The following is a 25,839-nucleotide window of genomic DNA, read 5'->3' as shown; positions in this document are numbered from 1 at the left end:
GAAGTCATATCACACTCTCTGAGATCACAGTGGAATAAAATTGGAAATCAACTCCAAAAGGAACCCTTAAAACCATGCAAACACATGTAAATTAAATAATCTGCTCCTGAATAATTGCTGGGTCAAGCATGAAATCAAGATGGAAATTAAAAGATTCTTTGAACTGAATGATAATAATAGTGACACAACTTATCAAAACCTCTGGGATACGGCAAAAGTGGTACTAAGATTAAAGTCCATAGCATTAAATGCCTACATCAAAAATAGATAAGCACAGATAGATAATCCTAAGTCACACCTTAAGGAACTAGAGAAACAAGAACAAACAAACCCAAACCCAGCAGAAGAAAAGAAATAACAAAGATCAGAGGAGAACAAAATAAAATTGCCACAAAGATATACAAAAGATAAATGAAACAAAACGCTGGTTCTTTGAAAAGATAAATATTGATACACCATTAGCAAGATTAACCAAGAAAAGAAGAGAGAAGATCCAAATAAGCTCAATCAGAAATGAAATAGGAGCTATTACCACCAATAGCACAGAAATACACAAGATCATTCAAGGATACTCTGAACACCTTATGCATACAAACTAGAAAATTCAGAGGAGATGGATAAATTCCTGGAAATATACAACCCTCCTAGATTAAACCAGGAAGCAATAGAAACTCTGAACAGACCAATAACAAACAGTGAGATTGAAATGTTGGCAATTTAAAAAATTGAAACTATTCCAAAAGATAAAGAGGGAATCTCCCTAAATCATTCTATGAAGCAGTATCACCCTAATGCCAAAATCAGGAAAAGACATAACAACAAACAAAAAACCTATAGAACAGTATCTTTGATGAACATAGATGTTAAAAATCCTCAACAAAATATTAGCTAACGAAAACCAACAGCATATCAAAAAGATAATCCACCGTGGTCAAGTAGGTGTTATACCATGGATGCACGGATGTTTTAACATGTGCAAGCAAGTCAATAAATGTGATACATCACATAAAATTAAAAACAAAAATCACATAAACATCTCAATAGGTGAAGAAGCAGCATTTGACAAAATCCAGTATTCCTTTATGATTAAAACCCTCAGCAAAATCAATATAGAAAGGACATACCTTAAGGTAATGAAAGCCATCCATGACAAATCCACAGCCAACACTATCCTGAATGGGGGAAAATGGAGCAAGATAAGGATGCCCACTTTCACTATTTCTATTCAACATCATACTGGCAAGTCCTGGCCAGAGAAATCAGACAAGAGAAAGAAAAAAAGGACATCGAAATCAGTAAAGAGGAAGTCAGATTGTCACTGTATACCTAGGAAACCTTAAATGTTCATCCACAAAACTCTTAGATCCGATAAATGAATTCAGGCAAGTTTCAGGATACAAAATCAATGTACATAAATCAGTAGCACTTCTGTACACCCACAGTGACCAAGCTGAGAGCTGAGAGTCAAATCAAGAACTCAACCCCTTTTCACAGTAGCTGCAAAAAACAAACAAACAAACAAACAAAAACTTAAGAATATACCTAACCAAGGAGGTGAAAGACTTCTACAAGGAAAACTACAAAATCCTGCTGAAAGAAATCTTAGATGTCACAAACAAATGGAGACATATCCCATGCTCATGGATGGACAGAATCAATATTGCGAACATGACCACGCTGTCGAAAGCAATCTACAAATTTAATGCAATTCTCATGAAAATGCCACCATCATTCTTCATGTAACTGGAAAAAACAATCCTAACATTCATATGGAACCAAAAAAGAGCTCACATAGCCAAAGCAAGACTAAGCAAAAACAATAAATCTGGAAACATAATATTACCCAACTTCAAACTATACTACAAGGCTATAGTCCCCAAAACAGCATGGCACTGGTATGGAACAGAATAGAGAACCCAGAAATAAAGCCAAATACTTAGAGCCTACTGATCTTTGACAAAGCAGACAAAAACATAAAGTGAGGAAAGGACACCCTATTCAACACACAGTGCTGGGATAATTGCAAGCTACATGTAGAAGAATGAAATTGGATCCTCATCTCTTGCCTTATACAAACATCAACTCAAAATGGAACAAAGACTTAAATCTATGTCCTAAAACCATGAACAGTCTAGAACAGGAGTCCCCAAACTTTTTACACAGGGGGCCAGTTCACTGTCCTTCAGACCGTTGGAGGGCCCCCACATACTGTGCTCCTCTCACTGACCACCAATGAAAGAGGTGCCCCTTCCTGAAGTGCAGCGGGGGCCGGATAAATGGCCTCAGGGGGCCGCATGTGGCCCGCGGGCCATAGTTTGGGGACACCTGTTCTAGAAGGTAACACTGGAAAACTCCTTCTAGACATTGGCTTAGGCAAAGACTTCATGACCAAGAACCCAAAAGCAAATGCAACAAAAAGAAAGACAAATAGATGAGACTTAATTAAGCTGAAAAGCTTCTGCACAGCAAAAGAAAGAACCAGCCGAGTAAACAGACAACCCACAGAGTGGGAGACAATTTTCACAAACTATGCAGCCAACAAAGGACTCATATCCAGAATCCACAAGGAACTCAAACAAATCAGCAAGAAGAAAACAAATACTGCCATCACAAAGTGGGCTAAGGACATGAATAGACAATTCTCCAAAGATATACAAATGACCAACCAACATTAAAAAAAATACTCAACATCATTAATTATTAGGAAAATGCAAATCAAAACTGCAGTGGGATACCACCTTACTCCTGTAAGAATGGCCATAATAAAAAAAAATCAAAAACTAATAGATTTTGGCTTTAATGTGGTTAAAGGGAAACCTTTTACACTGCTGGAAGGAAGGTAAACTGGTACAACCAATGGAAAACAGTAGCGATTCCTTAAATAACTAAAAGTGGATCTACCGTTTGATCCAACAATCCCACTAGTGGGTTTTAGCCAGTGGAAAATAAATCATTATATGAAAAAGACACGTGTACCCACATGTTTACGGCAGCACAATTCCCCCAAATGCCCACCAATCAACAAGTGAATAAAGAAAATGTGGTATATATATACCATGGAATACTACTCAGCCATAAAAAATGACATAATGGCATTCACAGCAACCTGGATGGAGCTGGAGACCATTAGTCTAAGTGAGTAACTCAGGAATAAAAAAAGCAAACATTGTATGCTCTCACTCATAAGTGGGAACTAAGCTATGAGGATGTAAAGGCATAAGAATGATACAATGGGCCGTGGGGACTCAGGGGGAAGGGTGAGGGTGGGGTGAGGGATAAAAGACTAGACATTGAGTACAGTATAAAGTGCTTGGGTAAGAACTTTTCAGGCTAGGCACTATGGCTCACACCTGTAATCCCAACGCTTTGGGAGGCCGAGGTGGGTGGATCACCTGAGGTGAGGAGTTCGAGACCAGCCTGACCAACATGGAGAAACCCCGTCTCTACTAAAAATACAAAAATTAGCCAGGTGTGGTCGCAGACACCTGTAATCCCAGCTACTTGGGAGGCTGAGGCAGGAGAATCCCTTGAACCCAGGAGGTGGAGATTGCAGTGAGCCGAGATTGTACCGTTGCACGCCAGTCTGGGTGACAGAGTGAGACTCTGTCTCAAAAACAAAAAATTTAAAAAAAAAAAAAACTTGTCAATGTAACCAAACACCACCTGTTCCCCAAAACTATTTTTAAAAAAAATAAAGGGAAGAGGTGAGGTTAAATTAATCTAAACAGGGAGTGCATCTGGGCCAAGCTTGAGGATTACAACCTTGGAGCACAGACTTAAGTTGTCCTGAATCTACGCTGTAATGAGTGGCATTTATAAGTGGATTTTTAAAAGCAAAAAAGAGGCATGGGGAGAGGGCTGATACAAAGCCATTTGTCAAGAATTCTCACTGGCTTACAGAAATAACACTGATGAGTGCCTATTAGTCCATTTTCACGCTGCTGATAAAGACATACCTGAGACTGGGCGATTTACGAAAGAAACAGGTTGACTGGACTTACAGTCCACATGGCTGGGGAGGCCTCACAATCACAGTGGGAGGTCAGAAGGAGGACATCACAGCTTACCTGGCTGGCAGCAGGCCAAGAGAGAGAGCTTATACAGAGATGGTTTTTAAAACCATCAGATCTTGTGAGACCCATTCACGATCATGGGAACAATACAGCAAAGACCAGCCCATGATTCAATCATCTCCCACCGGGTCCCTGCCACAACACAAGGGGATTATAGGAGCTACAAGATAAGATTCGGGTGGGGACACAGAGCCAAACCATATCAGAGTGACTGGCTATACATTGTTAAGCTACAGGGTGTGGGTTACAGTGTCCAGAGTGTGGCATTATTAGGTTAATCGATGGCTATTAACACCTGTTATCAAGAGGTTTCAAGAGATGAACACGCAGCTGAAAGCAGAGATTAGGGAGTGGTAGCTGTCTTATTTTAAGGTCTCTCTGGGCCTGATAATTTAAAAGTCTTGCATTCCTCCCAAACGGTTCTTTTCTTTCTTTCTTTTTTTTTTTTTTTGTTTGTTTGTTTGAGACAGAGTTTGCTCTGTCACCAGTCTAGAGTGCAGTGGCGCAATCTCGGCTCACTGCAACCTCCGCCTCCCGGGTTCAAGCAATTCTCCTGCCTCAGCCTCCCGAGTAGGTGGGACTACAGGCACACGCCACCATGCTCAGCTAATTTTTGTATTTTTAGTAGAGATGGGGGTTTCACCATGTTGGCCACGACGTTCTTGATCTCTTGACCTCGTGATCCCCTTGCCTCGTCCTCCCAAAGTGCTGGGATTACAGGCGTAAGCCACGGTGCCCGGCCTCTTTTTTCTTCAAGAACAATGGAGACAGGCTACGTGGCTACCTACAGAGTCTCTGAGCCTGGCTGCTCGGAAGCTGCCTAGGTAGACCCAGTCTCTATTGGATAAACTTCATGGACATTCACCCATGTTAGTTCTGGGGAGTGATCCGATAGCAAACTTGTCCATATAGTTCCTTCGCTGCTGCAGGGGTCTGGAGAGCAATAGCAGAGGCCTGGCCCCAAATACTTCCTGCACTGGCTTCTATTATGAGAGGTGACTGGCACCTGTAGGCACTTATATTTCAGGTAGAAGGAGCAGGAATAAAGACGAGATGGCCACAATCTGAAATATCAGTTCTGGATCTCCCTGGGTTCAAGGCCCCACCCCTTAGCTTGAGCTATTATCTCATCCTGTGAGCCCTCATGCTCTACCTCACCTGAGAGCCCCCCGACCCCGAAACCTGAGCTGAGTGCCTTGCATGCACGTGGGACTGTGGGGTACAGAAATCGAGAGCACAGAGCTGAGCTTTTCAGGGCTTAGCTGTCTTCACATCTGTGATACAAACTAGGATCCGGAAAGCTTTCTTCGTTTTTGTTATTCTATTTTATAAGTTGGGGACTTACTCCGTAGCCCAAGCTGGAGTGCAGTGGTGCCAACATAGCTGACTACACCCTCCAACTCCCAGGCTCAGGGAATCCCCCACCTTGGCCTCCAGGGTGGCTGGGAGCCCAGCTCAAGGGAAGCATTAATGTGCTCTACTTTTTACCGTAACTCCTGTGTTATCCGGGAATGGAAAACAAGCTTTCCAAGTGGCTGTTCCCCCATGAGTCCTTCCTGAACCCTTTCCTCTCAGCCACTGCCCCCACGACCCCCTCATGGCCCCTCTCCAGGGCCACCAGCTTCTGGAATAAGCGCTAAGAGCGGCACTTAGTTCCGGCTCCCAGCAGTTCCATCCTTCCTTGCTCGTCTCTTGCTCTATCTTACTCATTCGCATATCCCAAGTATCCAGCATAGAAGCCAGCATGGGGCCCAATAAATGTTTCTGGAGACAGAAAGGAAGAGATGGAGGTGAGAGGGAGGAACCGAGGGTGAGAGGGGGATGCTTTGTTCAGTGAACCCCTTTGTAATTGGATTTACCACAACGCACCACGTCTTTCCTGTGTGTGAATGCCAGTGGACAGCTGGCCCTATCTGGGAAAAAATGATTTGGGAAAGGCCACCAGACCTCTCCCAGTATTGTAAATGCCAGTGCTGAGGGGGCAGGGGCCAAGGGAAAACTCCCCCTTCACCCTCTGGAGAGTCATGAAAAATCAACACAGAGAAGGCAGATGAATGGGAGAAAAGGCACACTCATTTCCTGACCTGCTCACAGGGGCGAACCTCGGATTGATTATTCCACCCTCCCCGCCACTCACCCCCATTCTCTCCCCTACCCCCCCAGCCATGAGGTGCAGAAGCTTACACACCATCTGGAAGTTACAGAAAGAATGGTAGCTTGAAAGTAACGTAGGAACAGAAAACCAAATACCACAGGTTCTCACTTAGAAGTGGGAGCTAAATGAGAACTCAAGAACACAAAGAAGGGAACAGCAGACACTGGGGTCCACCTGAGGGTGGAAGGTGGGAGTGGGGAGAGGAGCAGGAAACGTAACTATTAGGTACTGAGATTTATACCTGCTTGATGAAATAATCTGTACAACAAACCCCCATGACACGAGTTTACCAATGTAACAAACCTTTGTATGTGCCCTTTAACCTAAAATAAGTTTTTTAAAAATTCTTTAAAAATAAAAAAGAATGTGGCTTGGATTGTGGCAAAACAGGCTATGGAATGGGGAGAAGGGGAGGCCTGGCTGACAAAGGCGTTCTTGTTACCTAGGAGAAACCTCCCAGGGAGCAGGAAGCAGCCCTCAGAGAGAATAGATGGTGACTGTTTCTATCAGACCCCTTTTTTTTTTCTGAGATGGAGTCACACACTGTCACCTGGGCTCAAGTGCAATGGTGCGATCTCAGCTCACTGCAACCTCCGCCTCCCAGGTTCACAGGACTCTCCTGCCTCAGCCTCCAGTGTAGCTGGAATTACAGGCACACACACCCAGCTAATTTTTTTGCATTTTTAGTAGAGTTGGGGTTTCTCTATGTTGACCAGACTGGTCTGGAACTCCTGACCTCATTATCCACCTGCCTCAGCCTCCTAAAGTGCTGAGATTACAGGCGTGAGCCACTGCACCTGGCCTCTATCAGAACTTTAAATGTGTCAGGCTTTCAATTCTCCTTTCCTACATCCAGACAAGGGAGTCTCCAGAAAGCCTGGCCACCTCAGTGCTGACCCCCTAAGACGCAAATCTTGCCCAGGAAAGACAGTCCCACAGGGGTGCTTCTGTGTGCTGGCTCTCTGAGCAGCCATCTCGAAATACGCAAAAGAAATAGATTTGGGGACAAGCACAGTGGCTCATGCCTGTAATCCCAGCACTTTGGGAGCTAAGGCAGGTGGATCACCTGAGGTCAGGAGTTCGAGACCAGCCTGACCAACATGGTGAAACCCTGTCTCTACTAAATATACAAAAATTAGCTGCGCATGGTGGTGCACGTCTGTAATATCAGCTACTCAGGAGACTGAGGCAGGAGACTCACTTGAACCTGTGAGGCGGAGGTTGCAGTGAACTAAGGTTGCGCCACTGCGCCAGCCTGGGCGACAGACCAACACTGCACTAAAAAAAAAATAAAAGAAAAGAAAGAAAATAGATTTTGGGGTAAAATATTTTGCTTTTCTTCAGTGGTTGGGCCACCTGTACACAAAGCCTGAACCCAGGTCCGGCAGGCCTCCAGGTCTGCTTTCCAAAGCTCACCAGTATAAAAGGATTTCAGCCTCTGCCCCTCCCGGCAGGGCTCTCTGGTGGGCCGCGGACAGACATGAAGGAAGAGTCTGGCCTTGACCTTGAAGACCAAAGGCAACCACGCCAGAAGCCAGCCCTCTCATGCCCAGTTACCACGTGATCACCTGAGGAAAGCCCTTAAAATGCAGGTGCAATGCAGGGGCCTTGGGGTGGCCTGGGACCCTGCATTGCTAACAAGCTCCCAGGTGAAGCCAATGCTGCTGTTCCGGGAACCATCCTTTGAGAAACGGGTCTAGAACACACGCTGTAGAACCCAGGCAGAGAAGGGAAAACGAAACTGGGCAGAGGAAACCAGTCCCTGGACTCGCGGCCAGACAGGAAAAGCGGGGAGGGGCGGGGGGCGCGGGGGAGGGGCGGGGGGCGCGGGGGAGGGGCGGGGGGCGCGGGGGAGGGGCTGGGACGCGGCAGGCGGAAGGACTTGCAGGCATTGCAGCCGGGAGGAAGGGGAGGTGACGGAACGCTCCCCCGTTCTGCGACCGCCCCCCTCCTCTGCCCAGCAGAACCGGGTCCAGGCTGGGGGAGGGGAAGGTGGTGTTTGTGAGCCACACCGCCCCCGCCTCTCGGCACCAGCCCCTTCTTCCCCGCCCCTTGGATTCTGAAGCCTGACGTCTTGCAATTTGGCGTTTCCTTTCTGAAAACCAGGGAGCAGAAACGAAACCCAAACGGAGTTGTCTGGGAAATTTGCGATGGGGGCGGGGAGCGCTGGGAGAAATCAGCCCAGTGGAGAACCCCGAGGCCCGCGTTTGCAGGACCCGGCCGGCCTTCTGATTCATTCATTCCAGAAGCACCGAAGCTCGCTGTGCCCGGATCCCAAGTGCAGCGGCGCACAGTGTGGGCCTGAGGCTGCCGGTGCACCCGGTCCTCAGCCTGGCAGCAGAGGCCAGGCCAGTGCCACCAGGCCAGGCTCCACCGTGCCCAGCTGCCCAGGGGCCTGTGGTGTCAGGCAGGTAAGTCCACTGGGCCTGGAGGACAGGTGTGCAAAAGAAAACGACATCTCAGGACCCCCAAACTCCTTAAGTCCAGGGAAACATCAAGCCTGGGAGCTGAGTCCTGCAACCCTGCTACTCTTTTTCCCAAACAGAGCTCTGTTGTCAGAGGCCCATCCAGAGCAACTCCATAGCAGGCACATACCAAGCAGCTCCATCTTAAATAGGAGCTGGGTGAAACCAGGCTGATACCTACTGGCCTGCATTCGCAGACAGTTAAGACATTCTAAATCACAGGGTGAGACAGGAGGTCAGCACAGGGTCGTAAGGGTCCTAAAGACCTTGCTGATAAAACAGGTTGCAGGAAAGAAGCCAAAACGCACCAAAACCAAGATGGCCACGAGAATGACCACCTGCCCCATGACAGCTTACAAACGCCACGCAATGGCAGGAAGTTCCCCTACGCGGTCTGAAAATGGGAGATATGAATAATCCATCCCTTGTTTAGCACATCATCAACAAATAATCATAAAAATGGGTAACCGGCAGCTCATTTTTTGCTCTATGGAGTATTCGTTCTTTTATTCCTTTATTTTCGTAATAAATTTGCTTTTACTTTACGGACTTGCCGTGAATTCTTTCTTGTGCAAGACCCAAAACCCTCTCTTGGGGTCTAGATCCAGATCCCTTTCCTGTAACACTGTGACATCACAACCCCACGCTCCAGCATTCTACATAATCCAGGCTCCCATAATGACAAAAGGCCTCCTGCCTCTGGGACAGCTGCCCTCACAAATTGCTCACAAAGAAGTTCCCTGCTGGCCCCAAGCCTTTCAGGATCCATATCCCCCCATAAAACACGCACATGCCCATTGTAACTTTAGAGTTGCAACTTACCTTTGACTCCTAAAACTGAGTTCTGCTAAGCCTCTCACTGACAGTGCTTACAAGATTACCTTCCAGGTGCAGAACAAGGACAAGCTGAGATCAGTCACTCTTCCACCTGATCTGAGACAGTGGCTGTCTGCAGGGTCGACTCTTGACCCCCTACTTCTTCAAATGTTTACCTTACCTAATGTAAAAGGTGAGATTACAGGCACTCCCTAGCGCCTCACAAGAATCTACCCATGTGCCTCACTGCTTACCTCCTCTCTTTCATCGCCTGCACACCCTCTCTCTTTAAATAATGACTTCTCTGTTGGGCGTGATGGCTCATGCCTGTAATCTCAGTACTTTGGGAGGCCAAGGCAGGTGGATCACCTGAGGTCAGGAGTTCGAGACCAGCCTGGCCAACATGGTGAAACCCCATCTCTACTAAAACTACAAAAATTAGCTTGGTTTATATATATATATAAATTCCCCTTTATATATATAACATATATATATAAACATTTATATGTAACATATATAAAGGGGATATTATATATATATATAAAGAGGAGTTTATTAACTATTAACTTCCATGATCACAAGCTCCCACAATAGGCTGTCTGCAAGCTTGAGGAACACGGAGAGGCAGTCTGAGTCTCAAAACTGAAGAACTTGGAGTCTGATGATTGAGGGCAGGAAGCATCCAGCAGGGAAGAAAGATGTGGGCTGAGAGGCTGGGCCGGTCTCGCCTTTTCACATTTTTCTGTCTGTTTATATTCACTGGAGGCTGACTAGATGGTCCCCACCAGATTAAGGGTGTGTCTTAATCTTCATCCTTCCCCAGCCCCGACTCACATGCTCATCTCCCTTGGCGGCACCCTCACAGACACACCCAGGATCATACTTTGCAACCTTCAACCCAATCAAGTTGACACTAGGTATTAACCATCACACCCTGTGACTGTCATCTCTCTACAATGGAATCTCAAGCAATCCTTTGGAATAGCTAATGGTAACCAATCAAATCTCTGTAAACTATATGCCAGTCTTGCATGGAGACTGCTGTAATGCTGCTCCCTCCGATTTTGCCTGTATAAACAACCCCTACTTCCCCACACCTCAGAGAGCTGACCCCATTTTCTGGAGTCTGCATTTCCAGGCAGCTGTCCTTAAATGTTGCACTTGAATACTCTCTTTAAATTCTGACCCCTCTGATTATTTTAAGTTCGATAGCCCGATACATTTTAGTAGAGGAGGAAAAGGCAGGACCGAGCTATGCCGGGTGGGGGCTCCAGAGGCAGAGATAAGTGGGCATTTCAACACGGTTAAATTGTGCCCACACATACTGAGCAACTGTGGGCATGCTGGACCCCATGGCAAGCACTGGGAAGATGCATGCTTGATCAGACCTCACCCTGCCTTCACGGAGGGCCAGTCCTATCAAGGAGGTGGCTGTACCCCCAGCTATCCACCAGAAGCAACAGCACCTTAGGCTGAGCTAAGACCAGTGAGGGCGCAGGAGGAACCTGACCCAGGCTTTGGAAGCAGCGCCCAGGGGTAGCTGCATAGACAAGACTGAGGTCGGGCCTGGCAGGGGAGATGAATTTCCCCAAGGGCCTGTGGAGGGAGGGCAGCCTGGCACAACGACAGGCATCAACAGAGCCTCCGAGTGTGATCAGGGTGCTGAGTTCAGGGGTGGCAAGGGGGGACTGAGACTGGATCAGAGGTTGCCTGGAAGAAAAGGGGGCCATTCCCAAACTCTAAGAGTGTGAAACTTACCTCGTAGAAAAAAAAAAAAAAAAAGAGTGACTTGCGTTTGTTTGGTAGAGTGTACATTCTCTGCAGTTCAGATGAGAGTTTGTTAGCTTCCTAAGTATAGGAGCTACCTCTTGATTTTAGCCTAGCAAGGAGGCGCTGAAGAGCACAGGTGTGGAGAATAATCACCTGAATTGAACCACAGCTCCACCGATAATGGAATCCAGTTCCTTAGGCCTCAGTCTTTTCTTCTAGAACACAGTGTGATAATCCTCCTCCTCTCAGTGGGTGGCTGTTACGGCGAGTTACACGGGTCCCTCTAGCTGGCACCTAACACAAACTACATGCTCAGTAGATGTGAGTTGTGGTTGTATGACTGCTGAATGACACCCCCAAAACAGCCACCTGTACTCCCCAGGGACCTGCCACAACACATGTATATTAGAGGCAAGGAAGCACCAAAATCTAAGGCCAGGAAGGGACAGGGGCAGGCAAGGAAAGTCCTCGGGGCATTAGAACTTACGGTGGCAATGCGCCAACTGGGAGCGAGCTATGCCTGCTGTGTTTCCAGGACAGGGTGCCTCACTGCCCTTCCACATCCTGCCCTGGCTGAGGCTGTGCCTCTACCTGGTGATCAATTGCCTGCAGCTCTTTCTGATTTTGTTCATGAACAAAGGCCCTTAGGAGAACTTCCTGCTGTTGGAAGCAGCAGCAGCCTTGCCCAGAGTGAAATCTGTTCACATGAGTGCCAGCGCTGCTCACGCCTACCCTGCGTTCCCAAGGCACTGTTCCTCTTTCAGAAAGCATCAGCCCATCCTGCTCACACAGCCCCAGGGGCAGAGGGGTCGAATGTGGTTGTGTGTGTGTGTGTGTGTGTGTGTGTTGAGGTGGGGTCATTGCTAGTTCCTGGAAGCACCTGTATTCCCCTTGGATGAAGAATCCCTTGGATGGGTTGCTCAGCCCCAGGAGTGGATCAAGCAAAGTTGACTTCAGGACAGGGAGCGGGCCGGGGGTCTCCTCTCCCTCTTTTAGGTGCAGGAGTATTGAATTTGATTCCATCCAGGTTTCTCCTGACCCTGGGACCTAAAGCTGGGGCAGACTCTGGGCCTTGGGTTTGGTAAGGGTGACCTGTCCTTTTTTTTTTTTTTTTTTTTTTTTTGAGATGGAGTTTCACTCCTGTTGCCAGGCTGGAGTGCAGTGGTGCAATCTCAGCTCACTGCAACCTCCACCTCCAGGGTTCAAGAGATTCTCCTGCCTTAGCCTCTGGAGTAGCTGAGATTACAGGCATGCGCCGCCACCCCTGGGTAATTTTGTATTGTTAGCAGAGACAGGGTTTCTCCATGTTGGTCTCGAACTCCCGACCCCAAGTGATCTGCCCACCTTGGCCTCCCAAAGTGCTGGGATTACAGGCCTGAGTCACCCTGCCCAACACTTCCTAATAACGGAAATCTTTAGGCAGGGACTTGTAAGGGGCTTCGAGCTGAACTAAGGAAAACGGAGGTGGGATGCCAACCGCTCCCAAAGAGAAACGCCATCTCCCACTCACAGCCTGTTAGCCGGGAAGGGGAGCCCCCAAAGGGAGGGCCACCCATGGGACTGCTTGACCTCAGCCCTCCCCAACCCCTTTCACCCATTTCTACCCTAGAGAGACCAGAAGAGCTAAACCCCAGCGAGGCCTAGAAGTGGGTAAAGAGAAACGGGAAAGGAGGAAGATGGTGTGGTTGTGCCCTGGACAGTGTTCGGGACAAGAGGGGAGCTGCAGCTATTGGCACACATGCCTGGGAGTCCCTGCTGGCGCTGGGATCAGCCCAGGGAGCCCTGGGCGGTAAGTGGGTAGACCCCCAATTGCCAATGCATCTGTTTTCAAAACCCACCGTGGGGAAGGGCCTGTCAAGCAGGTCCAAGGCTGCGTGCAGGCTTGCCTGACTCCGGGCTGTCAGGGAGCCGCAGGAGCACCTGGATCCCAGAAGGGCTTGATGAAACGAGGTCCTGATGCAGCAGGCCTGGGTTCCGCCGGAAAACCTGCGTTTCCCGCGAGCTCGCAGGAGGCGGGTGCCGCTGGTGCAGGGCCGCGGAGTTAGGTTTCATTTCCGCACCAGGAGCCGCCCCCAGCTCGGGGTCTGTGAGTTTCGTTTCTTCGCGTTGCGGGGCGGGGTCCGGCGCGGGGTAAAAGCGGCGGAGCGAAAGGGGAGCCCGCACTCCGGCGCTGCGCAGGGACCGGTGAGTGTCGCCTCTGGGGTCCGCGCCCCGAAACCGCGCCGGAGCGCGCGAGAAGGGCACTGGGAAGGCGGCGTTCGCGGCGGAAACTAGCGCTCGGGCGCGGCGGGGTCACCTCCTCGGCTGCCGGGAACTAACAACGATAATAATAACAACAAGGCGCGCGGACTGGCGGGCTGGGAGCGCGCCTGATTCTCATTCGCCCCGGGCTGCCCGGGCTCCTGAGTGATGACTCCTCCGAAACACCCGCCGCGCCCGTGGCCACACAGCTGGAGAGGCTGTGAGGGGGCGGGGCAGGTCTCCGAGGGAGGTCTGGGGTGGGGGGAGAGTTTTGAAAACAGATGCATTGGCGATTGGGGGTCTACCCACTCAGCGCCCAGGGCTCCCCGGCCTGATCCCAGCGCCAGCGGGGACTCCCAGGCACGTGTGCCAATAGCTGCAGCGCCCCTCTTGTCCCGAACGCTGTCCAGGGCACACCCACACCGTCTTCCTCCTTGCCCGTCTCTCTTTACCCACCTCTGGGTCCCCGAGCGAGGTCTGGGGTCGGGGGAGAGTTTCACATCCAGGGCTGCGCGGGCCGGGAGCCACCGGGACGCCGAGCCCCGCTTTCGGCGGACTTCTATTTCCTGCGATCGCGCGAGAGCAAACCCGAGTCAGAAGGCGGAGGTCGCTGGGGCGGGCGGGTCCGAGGAGTCCTCGCCGGTCCTGCTGAGTGAAGCGGCTTCCGAGCTGGGCCGAGGCGGGACGTGCGCGGAAGGACCGCTCGCCCCTGCTCCTTCTCCGCCCTCCCAGGGGATGCGATGCCTGGGACACCCCGGCTGGGCGCGGGGGGCGGACGCACCCTCGGGGTCCAGCGTAGCTGGCCGGGACCGTGGAGTGGGGGCGGGGGACGAAGGGAGGCAGGACAGTCCCGGGGGTGACAGAAGGAGCCCGGGCACAGCTGAGACCTGTGCCGCGCCCCTCCCCCCAACACTCCCAGCGGTGACTGCCCAGTCGGGCAATTGGGATGACCCCGGTCATTTGGTCAAATTTTAAAGCACGTTCGTTACTGGAGGCAGGGTCGAGTGATGCTGACCGCCCCGCCACCCCCGCCCCCGCGTCGATCCCTAATGGCTCCTAAAATGGCTGCGTCATCTTTCAGCCTTTGACTGGAGTTGCGGGCCAGGAATCGCCCCAGCGTCGCGGCCGACACGCCTCCCGCTGCCTTCCTCGCCTCCCCTCTGCCGCTCACCTGCTCGCCCAGCTCGGGGGCTTTGGTAGGTAGCCGTGCATTTGTGCTAAAATGCAAGATCTTCTCTCTTTTATTACTAAAACATTTAAACATTAGTGGGGTTTTGGGGGAAAACGCTTTCAGAAGAGAAGGTGAATGTCAGTCCTGCAAGAGTTAGTTTGCAGGCTGGGCTGGGTCACGCTGGGGATGCTGGACACGGCTGCACCTTAGGCATTTCCTAGGAGTAGGTCGGGGGTGGTCCTTATTAGGGATTCTGGGAGAGGAAGGGGGCTGTGTCCTCCCTCTCAACCCTGCTCCTCTATGGGGTCTGAGCTGAGGTACAAGTCCTGGTGTCAATGATGCTACTTGTCTGGGTGCAGAAAGGCCAACTGAGGCAGCCATAGCCCAGAAGACTTGCACGTCTGAAGGCAGATGCAGTGATGGTCTTTGATATTGAGCCTGGGATGCCCTGGGCACATGAGGTCTTTCCAAAGGCATGGAAGTGTTAGGAAATAAATCCCAGAATGTCAGGCTCCATGTAAGTACCTTTTAAAATAGATTGCCTTTTATAACCATCCCACTCCTGCCTTACAAAAGGAATACATCCCTCTCTCTCTTTCCAAATCAAACAAGGATGCCTGCCCTGGAAGGGTATAAACCTGCGGAAGGGAGACAAAAAAAGATAGCTTCGAGTATTGGTGTCAGGGATGTGTTCTTTTTTTTTTTTTTTTTTTTTTTAGACACAGAGTCTTGCTCTGTTGCCCAGGCTGGAGGGCAGTTGCACGATCTCAGATCTCAGCTCACTGCAGCCTCCGCCTCCCAGATTCCAGCGATTCTCCTGCCTTAGCCTCCCAAGTAGCTGGGACTACAGGCATCATGTGCCATCATGCTTGGATAATATTTTGTAGTTTTAGTAGAGACGAGGTTTCACCATGTTAGCCAGGATGGTCTCAATCTTCTGACCTCGTGATCTGCCCACCTCGACCTCCTAGAGTGCTGGGATTACAGGCGTGAGCCACTGTGCCCAGCCCAGGGGTGTGTTCTTTAGCCAAGGCAGCATGAACCCCAGGCAGGGCTTCCCTACCTTCCTGACTTAGGTGCTTCTGTGAACTCCAGTGTGACAGGAGAAATGGCGTTGGCTCAGGTTGTGATGTGTGCAGCTAGACATGTCACAGAGCAGGGTGACAGGCAGGAGTGATGAGGGGTTTTGTTTTAACAACCTGTCCCTTCAACCCCCGTGGTATTGACAAAGATCACGTGACTCTCGGGGAGGGGGAGAGGGGCGAGTCCTGCGAGGAGAAGCAGGAAGAGCATCCTCACAGATTATTGATGCAGGCAGCGGAGTGGCAGCAAAGCTCTGTGCTTTGTTCATCTGTCTTAGAGTTAAAATAGTCAAAACTTGGGGAAAGGATTCTGGGAAATCGGAATCGGCTTCAAAGCGCACCCCTCCTGCATTTGCACCGTTCTCAGCCAGGGGACTGGGCACTCTGGGTGGGTGGGTTTTCTCCGGTGTTCAGCTGATTCGGGTCTTACTTGTACACTTTTGCGTGATTTCAAGGTGCAGGAAAAAACTCAGCGATTCCATCTAACTTGTTAACGTGACTTATTTGAAGGAGCCTCTATTGGAGGTAAGTTGGTGCATGCTGTTTTCTATAACATGTGAGTCGTAAAAGAAAGATTTTCAGTTATTTTTATCCAAGATCATTAGACACCATAAAATTTCATATTTAGGCCCTTGTGGTCCTAGAACATTTTAAAAATGAGTTTCAAATATATACATGTGTATTTGTAATGCAGACCAGTATAGGACAGTTAAATGCTTTTAAGAGTAAAATGAATGACATTTTGCTTCCCACATTTCATTTGGAGGAAAAGAATGAAAATATGAAATTGATCAAAAGAAAGAGCATAAAAGATTTAGAGCTCACACATTTTTTAAACTAAAGGTTTGGGTATCAAAGTTCCATAATATTTGGATTCCCTTGGCTATATTGGAAACAGTTCTATAACAATTTTATTTTTAAATGTAAAGTTTTTGTTTCTGTTTGTTGTTCTTTTTGAGATGGAGTCTCACTCTGTTGTTCAGGCTAGAATGCAATGGTGCAATCTTGGCTCACTGCAATCTCCACCTCCTGGGTTCAAATGATTATCCTGCCTCAGCCTCCCAAGTAGCTGGGACTACAGGCATGTACCACCATGCCCAGCTAATTTTTGTATTTTTAGTAGAGGCAGGGTTTCACTATGTTGGCCAGGCTAAGTTTCAAACTCCTGACCTCAGATGACCCACCTACCTCGGCCTCCAAAGTGCTGGCATTACAGGCGTGAGCCACCTTGCCCGGCCTTTGAATGTAAAGTTTGTATCACAATTGCACCAGAAATTGTATCCTGTGCAACTATTCAAATTTATGCTGAAAACATTTTTTGAAGTTTAACCTAAAATGATGGCAGGAGATACCTAGTTTTAGAAAATCTTTTGGGGAACAGAGGCACATTCTTGAAGCACCTTGAACAGGGAGGCAGCGTTTGTCTTCATCTGACCTTGACTTTTGTGGGTCCCACTGCTCCTCTTTCCGGGAGTAAAGAGTCAGTGAGCACACACTGTCCCAGGCACTCTTCTACGCTCTGGGGACATCACCATGAACAACTAGTCAGAGTCCCTGCCCCCATGGGCCTTCCCTTCTGGTGGGGAGTTTGTTTCTGTGGCTGATGCGCCAGCTTCTTATCTGTTCAATATGCGTTTGCTTCACCTTAAGCTTAACTTACAAAGAAGGAAGATGGTTCTTTCCGAAGTGGGAGTCGGAAAAGTTGATCCAGCTGCTGAATCCCACCATCTATTACTCAATGAAGGTGCTAATGTGGCCAAGAAAAATCCGGCCCTGGTAAGTTGCTCTCTGAAAGTTGTTATCCATGTGATGTGAACTGTGCCGTTTGAGGCTGCCCTTCTCTACAGCGGTGCTGCTGCTGCCCAAAGATGCCTGCTCTCTCGCCTCTCCTGTGCCAGGACACAGATCCTGACCCTCTACTTGCCAACTTACAGCCAAGTGTAGACTCGTTGCCTTAGCTGACCATGGGTGCAGATACTGCTGGGGTCGGGGACACTGGCTGAACTGTTGTTGATGGGTTCATGTAGGAACTGGCCCAGGCCCTGGGTTCAGGGAGCACCAGGTTTGTTTCTCCTGCCCACATCAAGATTCAGTCTTAAACTATAAACCCTGGGGTATCATTAGGATATTATCTCTGCAGGGAAGCCATGTGGTGCAGTTTTTGCCCAGAATCAAGACATAGTTTTGGTGAGAACAAAAATGGTCCCTTGAAAATCAGTCCAAAAAGTGGTCCCTTGAAAATCAGTCCAATCTGAATTTAGTCCCGACCCTGACCCTCTCAGCTGTGTGATCATGGGTAGTTATTCCTCCCGTTATAAGCCTGGTTGTCCATCTCTAAAATGCGAGTAATAGCCTTTGCTTTATGTGGCTGTTTTGAGGAGTAAGTGCAGGAGGCACCCAGAGAGTGCTGCTTTTTTATGACCAGGGATCATTGGTCTGTTTCAGGCTGGCTCCGTTTTCCTAGGCAATGTTAAACATTTTTTCAAACAATATTTCAAAAAGTTGCAGCATGTAGAAAAATAGAGAGGACCACCACCTTCCCACTACCCGGATACCACTGTTTACATTGTTCTGCATTTCCCTCCCTGGTGCATTTCTTGCCTGGCTGGAAGAGAGGTAATTATGTCAGGGTGTGGCGCAAGAGGAACTCTCACCCACTCATACTCATCTGCTTCGGAAGCAGCTTGGCCTTTTCCAGTCAAGGAGAACAGAGTGTGTCTGGTGATCTGGCAGTTCCACTTCTGGGGATAGACTGCGGTTCTCAAAGTATGGTCCCCAGACCATCACCTGGGAAGTTGATTGAAATGCAAATGATCAGCCCCTCCTCCCACTCTCAGACCTGGTGAATTGGACACTCTAGGGCAGGGCCCACCACCTGTTCTTTACCAGACTCTCCAGGTGATTCTGCTGCATGCTAGAGTTTGAGAACCATTTGTAAACTCTTGCACATCCCTCCTGGGAGCCACGTGCGTAGCAGCACTGTTTATAACAGCAAAACCCAGACTCTGTCCACATGCCCATCATGGTGGAATGGATACCTGCATGTGGTATGTTCATGCAGCAGAATTCTATACGGTAGTAAAAATAAATGAACTAGAGTTCCAGGCATCAAAATGTCTGCATCAAATGAACAATATTGAACCAAAAAATCAAGTCACACAAAAAATATACAGAATAATTCTACTTGTATAAAATTCCTAAACAGGCATCAATAAGCAATATACCGTTGTGGGAAAAACATATAGGTAGCAAAACTATAAAGAAAAGTGAGGACATGATGACTGCAAGCCTCAGGATAGAGGGACCCTCTGGAGGTGAGGGAGTAACAAACAGGAGGGAGGGGACTCGGGAGGCGTGTGCAATGTCCTAAGTACTAGAAGTGTTTGCATTCTTAACCCAAGTGGTTGGTACATGCATATTTGCTTCATTTATGATTTATGCACTCTTGTAAATGGATAGTATGGAGAAATGAAAACAATTTTAAGGCGAACTAAGACCAAGGCTACCGATTGTATTCATGCATGCTGTAAAGCTGTGGTTCTTTCTCGGTCAGAGAGCATTTTGCTCCCTGGAACTTGTGGCCAGGTCTAGAGACATCTTGGTTGTCACAACTCAGGGCGAATAGTGAACAGAGGCCAGGTATTTGGCTAAACTTCCTACAGTGTGTAGGGCAGCCCCAACAACAAAGAATCATCTGGCCCCAAGTATGAATAGCTTCTTGTCCTGATAAAGAAACTATTGTAGTAAAAATGTGTGTCTACGATGAAGCATGCACAAAAATGGGCATTGAAAAGAAAGAGGTAAAACATAAAATGATTTTCTTGTATTTTCTTACTGGATCCCAATCAGCCCACATTTGGAAAATTGTACCCAGCTGCTGGTGGGAGGGTAGAGCGGGTGTGAACTCTTCTGCTTTCTCTGTTTTTATGTGAGTACTTCACTATTTTGATTACTTTAGCTTTATAGTGATTATGGAAATTAGATAATGCTAGTCCTCTGACTTTGTTCTTCTTTTCAAAGTCATTTTGACTATCTAATAATATTTAGATCCTTTATATTTAATGTGATTGGTAATGTAATTAGGTTGAGAATATCATCTTGTGATTTTCTATTTGTCCCATCTGTTCTTCATTCCCCCTTTCCTCTTTTTCTGCCTTCTTTTGGATTAATCAAGTATTTTTTAATGATTCTATCTTGTCTCTTTTGTCTTATTAAATATAACTTAGTGTTTATAGTATATATCTTTAACTTAATAAGTCAACCTTCAAGTGATAGTCTGTCACTTCACGTATAGTGTAAGAACCTTAGAATAGTGTACTTTCATCTCTCTGCTCTCAACCTTCATGCTATTTCCGTCATGCATCTTTTACATACATTACAATCCCCACAATACATTGTTATTATTTATGCTCAAACATCCAATTATCTTGTAAATAAAGATAGTAAAGTAATAGGAAAAAGTGTAGTATTCCCCCTTCGAGTATAGACTCTTTGTGTGTAGATCCAGCTTTCCATTCAGTATCATTTTCCTTATACAAAAAGAACTTCTTTAGCATTTCCTGTAGTACAGGTCTGCTGGTAATGAATTAGTTAAGCTTTTGAATGGCTAAAAATTTTGCTTTGCCTTCATTTTTAAAAGACATTTTGCTGAGTATAGAATTCTTGGTTGATGGTGTTTTTCAGTAATTTAAAAATACTGCTTCACTGTTTTCTTACTTATATTGTTTCTGATAAGATTGACAGCAGATTTCTCATCTGTGTTCCTCTGCTCATACTCTGTCATTCTCTGAATACTCCTAACATTTTGTCTTTATTACTGGTTTTGAGCGATTTGACCCTCTTATGGCTTGATGAGGTTTATGTTTGCTGTGCTTGATGTTTGTTGAGTTTCTGGGATCTTTGGGTTTATGGTTTGGTTTTTTAGACTTACTGAAGTTGGTCGTCTTTAATGGAGTATATTGGTCCTTTCTCACATTGCTATAAAGAACTGCCTGAAACTGGGTAATTTATAAAAAAAAAAAAAAAAAAAAAAAAAAAAAAAAAACAGGTTTAATTGATTGACAGTCAGCATGGTTGGGAGGCCTCAGGAAATTTACAATCATGGTAGAAGCCATCTTTTCATAGGGCAGCAGGAGGGAGAATGACTGAAGGAGGTAAACTGGTAACTTTTACATGGAAATAGGAAAAACTGGTAAACTGGTAAACATTTGAAAACCAGTAAATGTGACCAAACAGCTTTTTGTATAGATTATGAAAATATAGAATGCTATCTGAGTGTGAGAGTACCTGCTTAATAGCTTCCATGCTGTTCCCTTTCTATTGCATTTGCCTTGATTGCCTCATTCTCAGCATTCTCTGGACCAATATTTAAATTTTCCAAGAAAGAGATTTTTTGTTTGTTTCTGCTGTGCATACTGTAGATTCTCACTATGGCTACAAAGCTACCCTTCAGCCCTGTCTATACTAAATTATTAAAGAAGGAGGAACTTGCCAAACATTTATGAAATCCAAGATGAGATTTGGGTGGGTACACAAAGCGTAACCATACCATGAGCATGATCTGCAGGACGTGAAGAATCCTCCATTGTTGCTTCCTCCAGGTGGCCGAGAACAACCTGTACAGCCAGTACGAGGAGAAGGTGCGCCCCTGCATCGACCTCATCGACTCCCTGCGGGCTCTGGGCGTGGAGCAGGACCTGGCCCTGCCGGCCATCGCGGTCATCGGGGACCAGAGCTCGGGCAAGAGCTCTGTGCTGGAGGCGCTGTCGGGAGTCGCCCTTCCCAGAGGCAGCGGTAAGAACTTAGATTCTGTATTAGTCTGCTCAGGCTGCCATAACAAAATACCACAGACAGGGTGGCTTACACAACAAAAGTTTCTCTTCTCACAGTTCTGGAGACTAGAAGTCCAACATCAGGGTTTAGTTTCTCCTGAGGCCTTTCTCCATGGCTTGCAGGTGGCTTCCTTCTCACTGCTCCCCCACACGACCTGCCTTCTGCACAAGCATCTCTGCTGTCTCTTCCTGCTCTTCATAAGGGTGTCGGTCATATTGGATTGGGGCCCAACTTAGTGACATCATTTAACCTTAATTACCTCTTTAAAGCCCTTATCTTCAAATACAGTCCCATTAGGGGTTAGGGATTCAACGTAAGAATTTGGAGAGAACACCATTTTATAACACTATCTCATTATACATTTTTTTTTACATAAGTTGTATGTAATCTACAGTTTGTGGAGGATCTGAATAAATGCATTTGGGTTCCCCAGTTCAGAACTGTATCCACGAGGCGTCAAAGAAAGAGTTCAGGCCTGGGATGAGTCTTGCATGGTCTACAGGTCAGGCATGGTAGGTAGGATTTGGAAGGAATTTATATTAGGGGGACAGTGGTAAGTGGCCTGGTGGCAGCCAGATGCCTTCCTAATAGGGGGTAGAGTGTGTATATTAGGGGGATAATGTAAGTTTGGGGTGTTTCCCAACATAGCTTGCCACCTGAGCTAATGGCAGAACACTGGGATGAGGCTTTAAGCTGAAAGTGGTGGCTTTCAAGCATTAGTGAGCAAAAACTCACCTGAGTTGCATATTCAGAATGCAAGTTCTTGAGGTCACCCAGACACAGTGTGAGGTCCCCGCATATCGGAGGGTAAGACCAGAAAGTTTCCAGTTTTAAATGTCTCCCCAGATGATTATATACAAGTCTGAGAACCATGGGCCTAAGGCCCTATGTAGGTCTCTTAAGAGCACAGTGGAGCACTGATGTGGGCATGGCCTCCTAGGGATTGTGACCAGATGCCCGCTGGTGCTGAAACTGAAGAAACTCGTGAATGAAGAAGAGTGGAAAGGCAAGGTCAGTTACCGGGACTTCGAGACTGAGATTTCGGATGCTTCAGAGGTAGAAAGGGAAGTTAATAAAGGTGAGTACCCCCTGTTTGGATGCCTGGTCGAGCCTTACATGCATGGGGTCTGCTTGTGATTGTTCCTACTCGCACCTCCCTGGGCCTGTGCTGTTTCCTTAGTACCCTTTCTCCTGCACATCAGGCCCCAGTTCCTTGTACTTCTTCCTTTATCTCATTATGACCAACATGCTTGGATCTCAGTCTCTGATAGCAATAATTTATTTCTGGCCGGGCATAGTGGCTCGTGCCTATAATCCCAGCTCTTTGGGAGGCTGATGCGGGAGGATTGCTTGAGCCTAGGAGTTCGAGACCAGCCGGGGCAAGGGCAACATAGTGAGATTTTAAGAGATGGGTCTCTTAAAAAAAATTTATTTAAATAGCCGGGCATGGTGGCATACACCTGTGGGCCCAGCTATTCGGGAGACTGAGGTGGGAGAGTTGCTTGAGCCTGGGAAGTCGAGGCTGCAGTGAGCTTTGATCTTGCCACTGCACTCCAGCCTGGCAGCAGAGTGAGACCCTGTCAAACAAACAAACAAAAACACCAACCGTGTATTGCTTATTATGTAAGTATCTAGAATCATGTGATTTTTAAAATGTAAAGCTTGTCTCCAAATATGGATGATCAGTCCCTCATTCCAGGACTTACCTGCTTAGATCTGGCGGAAGAGGAGCCAGACATGGGGGTGAGGGAGCTCCTCTCCCTGTTCCTTTGTACAATGCATTTCACATTGTGGACTGCATCATCACTGAACCCCACTCAGAACCAGCACCCTTTTCCTAAGAAGGGGGAGTGCCTGTGATTGTGTAATCCCAGCTTAGGCTAACTCATGGCAGGCCTCCATAAATGCAAACCACAAAGGTCCGTTTGAAGTGTCTGCAAGGGGAAACAATACAGCGGTGCAGACAGGGCAGAGCAGCTGACAGAGCAGCCACTGTGAGACGCACGGGTAACATCTTCCTATTGACTTACATCTTCTTCTAGGGTGTCACATGGTTACATTTCATTCACACTGGGAGGGAACTGAAGTGACATGAACTGATGCCCAGCAGTAGGAAGGGACAGGTTTAGCTTTCTGTAAAGATGGAGCATTCATCACATTTGTTGACTGTTTATAAAAAGATAAATAATGTTATTGACAAACCATGATTTTGTATCAGTTGGGAGGAGGTTGGCTGCCTGCAGCAGAAAACTCAAAATAACTGTGCCTGTTAGTCAGCCCTTGCTGTGTAACAAACCCGTCTTAAAACTAATGGCTTCACCGTTTTCATTTCTCATGCTTCAGTGGACTGGCTGGGCAGTTCTTCTCTGGGCTGTCTGGCCTGGGGCTAATGGTCCAGGGTGGCCTTTGGCTGGAATGACCAGGCCTTCTCTCTGTGTGGTCTCTCACCCTCCAGAATGCTAAGCCGGACTTCTTAATGTGGTGGGTGGAGGGGTTCCCAGCAGCAAGAGAGGGCAAGACACAACATCTAACACCTTTCAGTCTCTCCTGGCATCGCATTTTGTAGCATCCCCTTAGAGAAAGTCACATGGCCAAGCCAGATTTCAAGGGACAGATTCTCTGTCAGTGGAAGTGACAAAGCTACCCTCTAAAGTAGCATGTGTACAGGGATGGAAGAGAATGTGGATGCCATTTGTGCAAACAAGTTGCTAACACAGTGTTCTAAACAATGTAGACGGTGTCTGTCCCTCTCATATAAGTCTGGAGCAGGGCAGACCAGAGCTGACTGGGGGTTCCAGTGTCAGGAACCAAGACTTATGCTTATCCCATTTCTTCATTGGGTGTGGCCTCTGTTTCCAAGGCCCCCTGTGACTTAGTCAGCAAGTCCACTTTCAAGCCAGCCAGACCATGGCAAGGGCATGTCTCCACTTTTAAACACACTTTCTGGAAGTTGCACATGACATTTTCCCATGGCTCGTTGGCCAGAACCCGATCTCGTGACCGCATGTCAGGTGCATGGATATCGGGGGAACAATTGGTAGACATGTCACATGTTCCACTGTTATTTACTAAGTTCTAAATTGATAGCAGACATCCCCAAAAGACATCCTAGATGTAGAAAAGAGTAAAGTGGTGTTAACCAACAATTTGATGAAACAAATTCATATCCTAAAATTTTCATTTTTAGGGAGAAAGAAGCCAAATAAAATCTCTTGATGGTATGTTAACAGCCAGTGCTGAGCTAAAATAAGCACATTTTCCCATATAATTTTCCAGTTTATATTTTAGACATTTCCATATATTTGTATCTGTTTTTCTTTTGCTTGGTTGCTGATTTCCTGCTGACAGCGATGAGAAGAATGTAGGAATGCTGCCGGGCAGAACTCCTTGCCTCCGCCCAGCTTTGGACCGGTCTAAGTGGGTGTCACTCAAGGTGATGTTCTCACAAGGTCCCTCTACTCACAATCCTGGCCACCAGCAGGAAAAACACTGAGTTATCCTTCGAGATCCCTTTAGTGCCAATCACAGAAAACTGAATCTGCTCCAAATATGCTTTTATCCATGACTCGCAGAGAGTAGAAGAGGCTTTCAGAGTATTCACTGTCATGAGATCCTTTAACCCTAAGCTCTGTTTGTGCTTGATTCTCCCCCGCTTCTCTAGCCCAGAACACCATTGCCGGGGAAGGAATGGGAATCAGTCATGAGCTAATCACCTTGGAGATCAGCTCCCGAGATGTCCCAGATCTGACTCTCATAGACCTTCCTGGAATAACCAGAGTGGCTGTGGGCAACCAGCCTGCTGACATCGGGCGTCAGGTCAGATTTCAGAATCTAATACCTTTACTCTATTAGAGTAACGGTGAGTCCAGGACTGAGTTGTGGAGAGTTGGTATTTGGAGGTGTGAGTGAGGAATTTAGAGAGCCCATTGGTCACGGTCTCCTCTGATGAGTTGGATGGAAGCTTCCTTGGAGAAAGTGAAACGAACAGGCACAGCAGGAAACCTGTTCTATGTATTTGTTTTGTGTTTTACGCAATGACTCATTTTTGGTTATCGTTACATTCTGCAGCATATCTAAAATGCTGTGTATTAGGAAGGGGTTTTATGTGTGAAGAGAGAACATTAAAAATAAGTATAGCCAGGCACAGTGGCTCACACCTGTAATCCCAGCACTTTGAGAGGCCGAGGCAGGTGGATCACAGGATCAAGAGATTAAGACCATCTTGGCCAACATG

At 47.5% G+C, this 25,839-nt stretch overlaps 1 protein-coding gene across 3 annotated transcripts in view; it reads left to right on the top strand.

Moving 5' to 3' along the window:
* The first annotated feature begins 13,384 nt into the window (after window positions 1-13,384).
* Window positions 13,385-25,839, top strand: part of MX1 (MX dynamin like GTPase 1) — a 36,645-nt gene continuing 24,190 nt past the window's right edge. For 2 of the 3 annotated variants that reach the window (XM_010338252.3, XM_074389239.1), the window contains exons 1-6: window positions 14,566-14,716; window positions 16,229-16,298; window positions 17,424-17,549; window positions 21,374-21,566; window positions 22,546-22,683; window positions 25,267-25,421. In XM_010338252.3, the coding sequence (XP_010336554.1) occupies window positions 17,445-17,549; window positions 21,374-21,566; window positions 22,546-22,683; window positions 25,267-25,421 (591 nt within the window). In that variant the 5' untranslated portion in view covers window positions 14,566-14,716; window positions 16,229-16,298; window positions 17,424-17,444. Of the gene's footprint in view, window positions 13,464-14,565; window positions 14,717-16,228; window positions 16,299-17,423; window positions 17,550-21,373; window positions 21,567-22,545; window positions 22,684-25,266; window positions 25,422-25,839 lie in introns of those variants that run through there. The other variant, XM_003927592.4, reaches the window with a different exon arrangement.

The sequence above is a fragment of the Saimiri boliviensis genome, chromosome 18, assembly GCF_048565385.1.
Source record: "Saimiri boliviensis isolate mSaiBol1 chromosome 18, mSaiBol1.pri, whole genome shotgun sequence".
Taxonomy (NCBI): domain Eukaryota; kingdom Metazoa; phylum Chordata; class Mammalia; order Primates; family Cebidae; genus Saimiri; species Saimiri boliviensis.
This window is presented reverse-complemented; position numbering and strand designations above follow the sequence as displayed.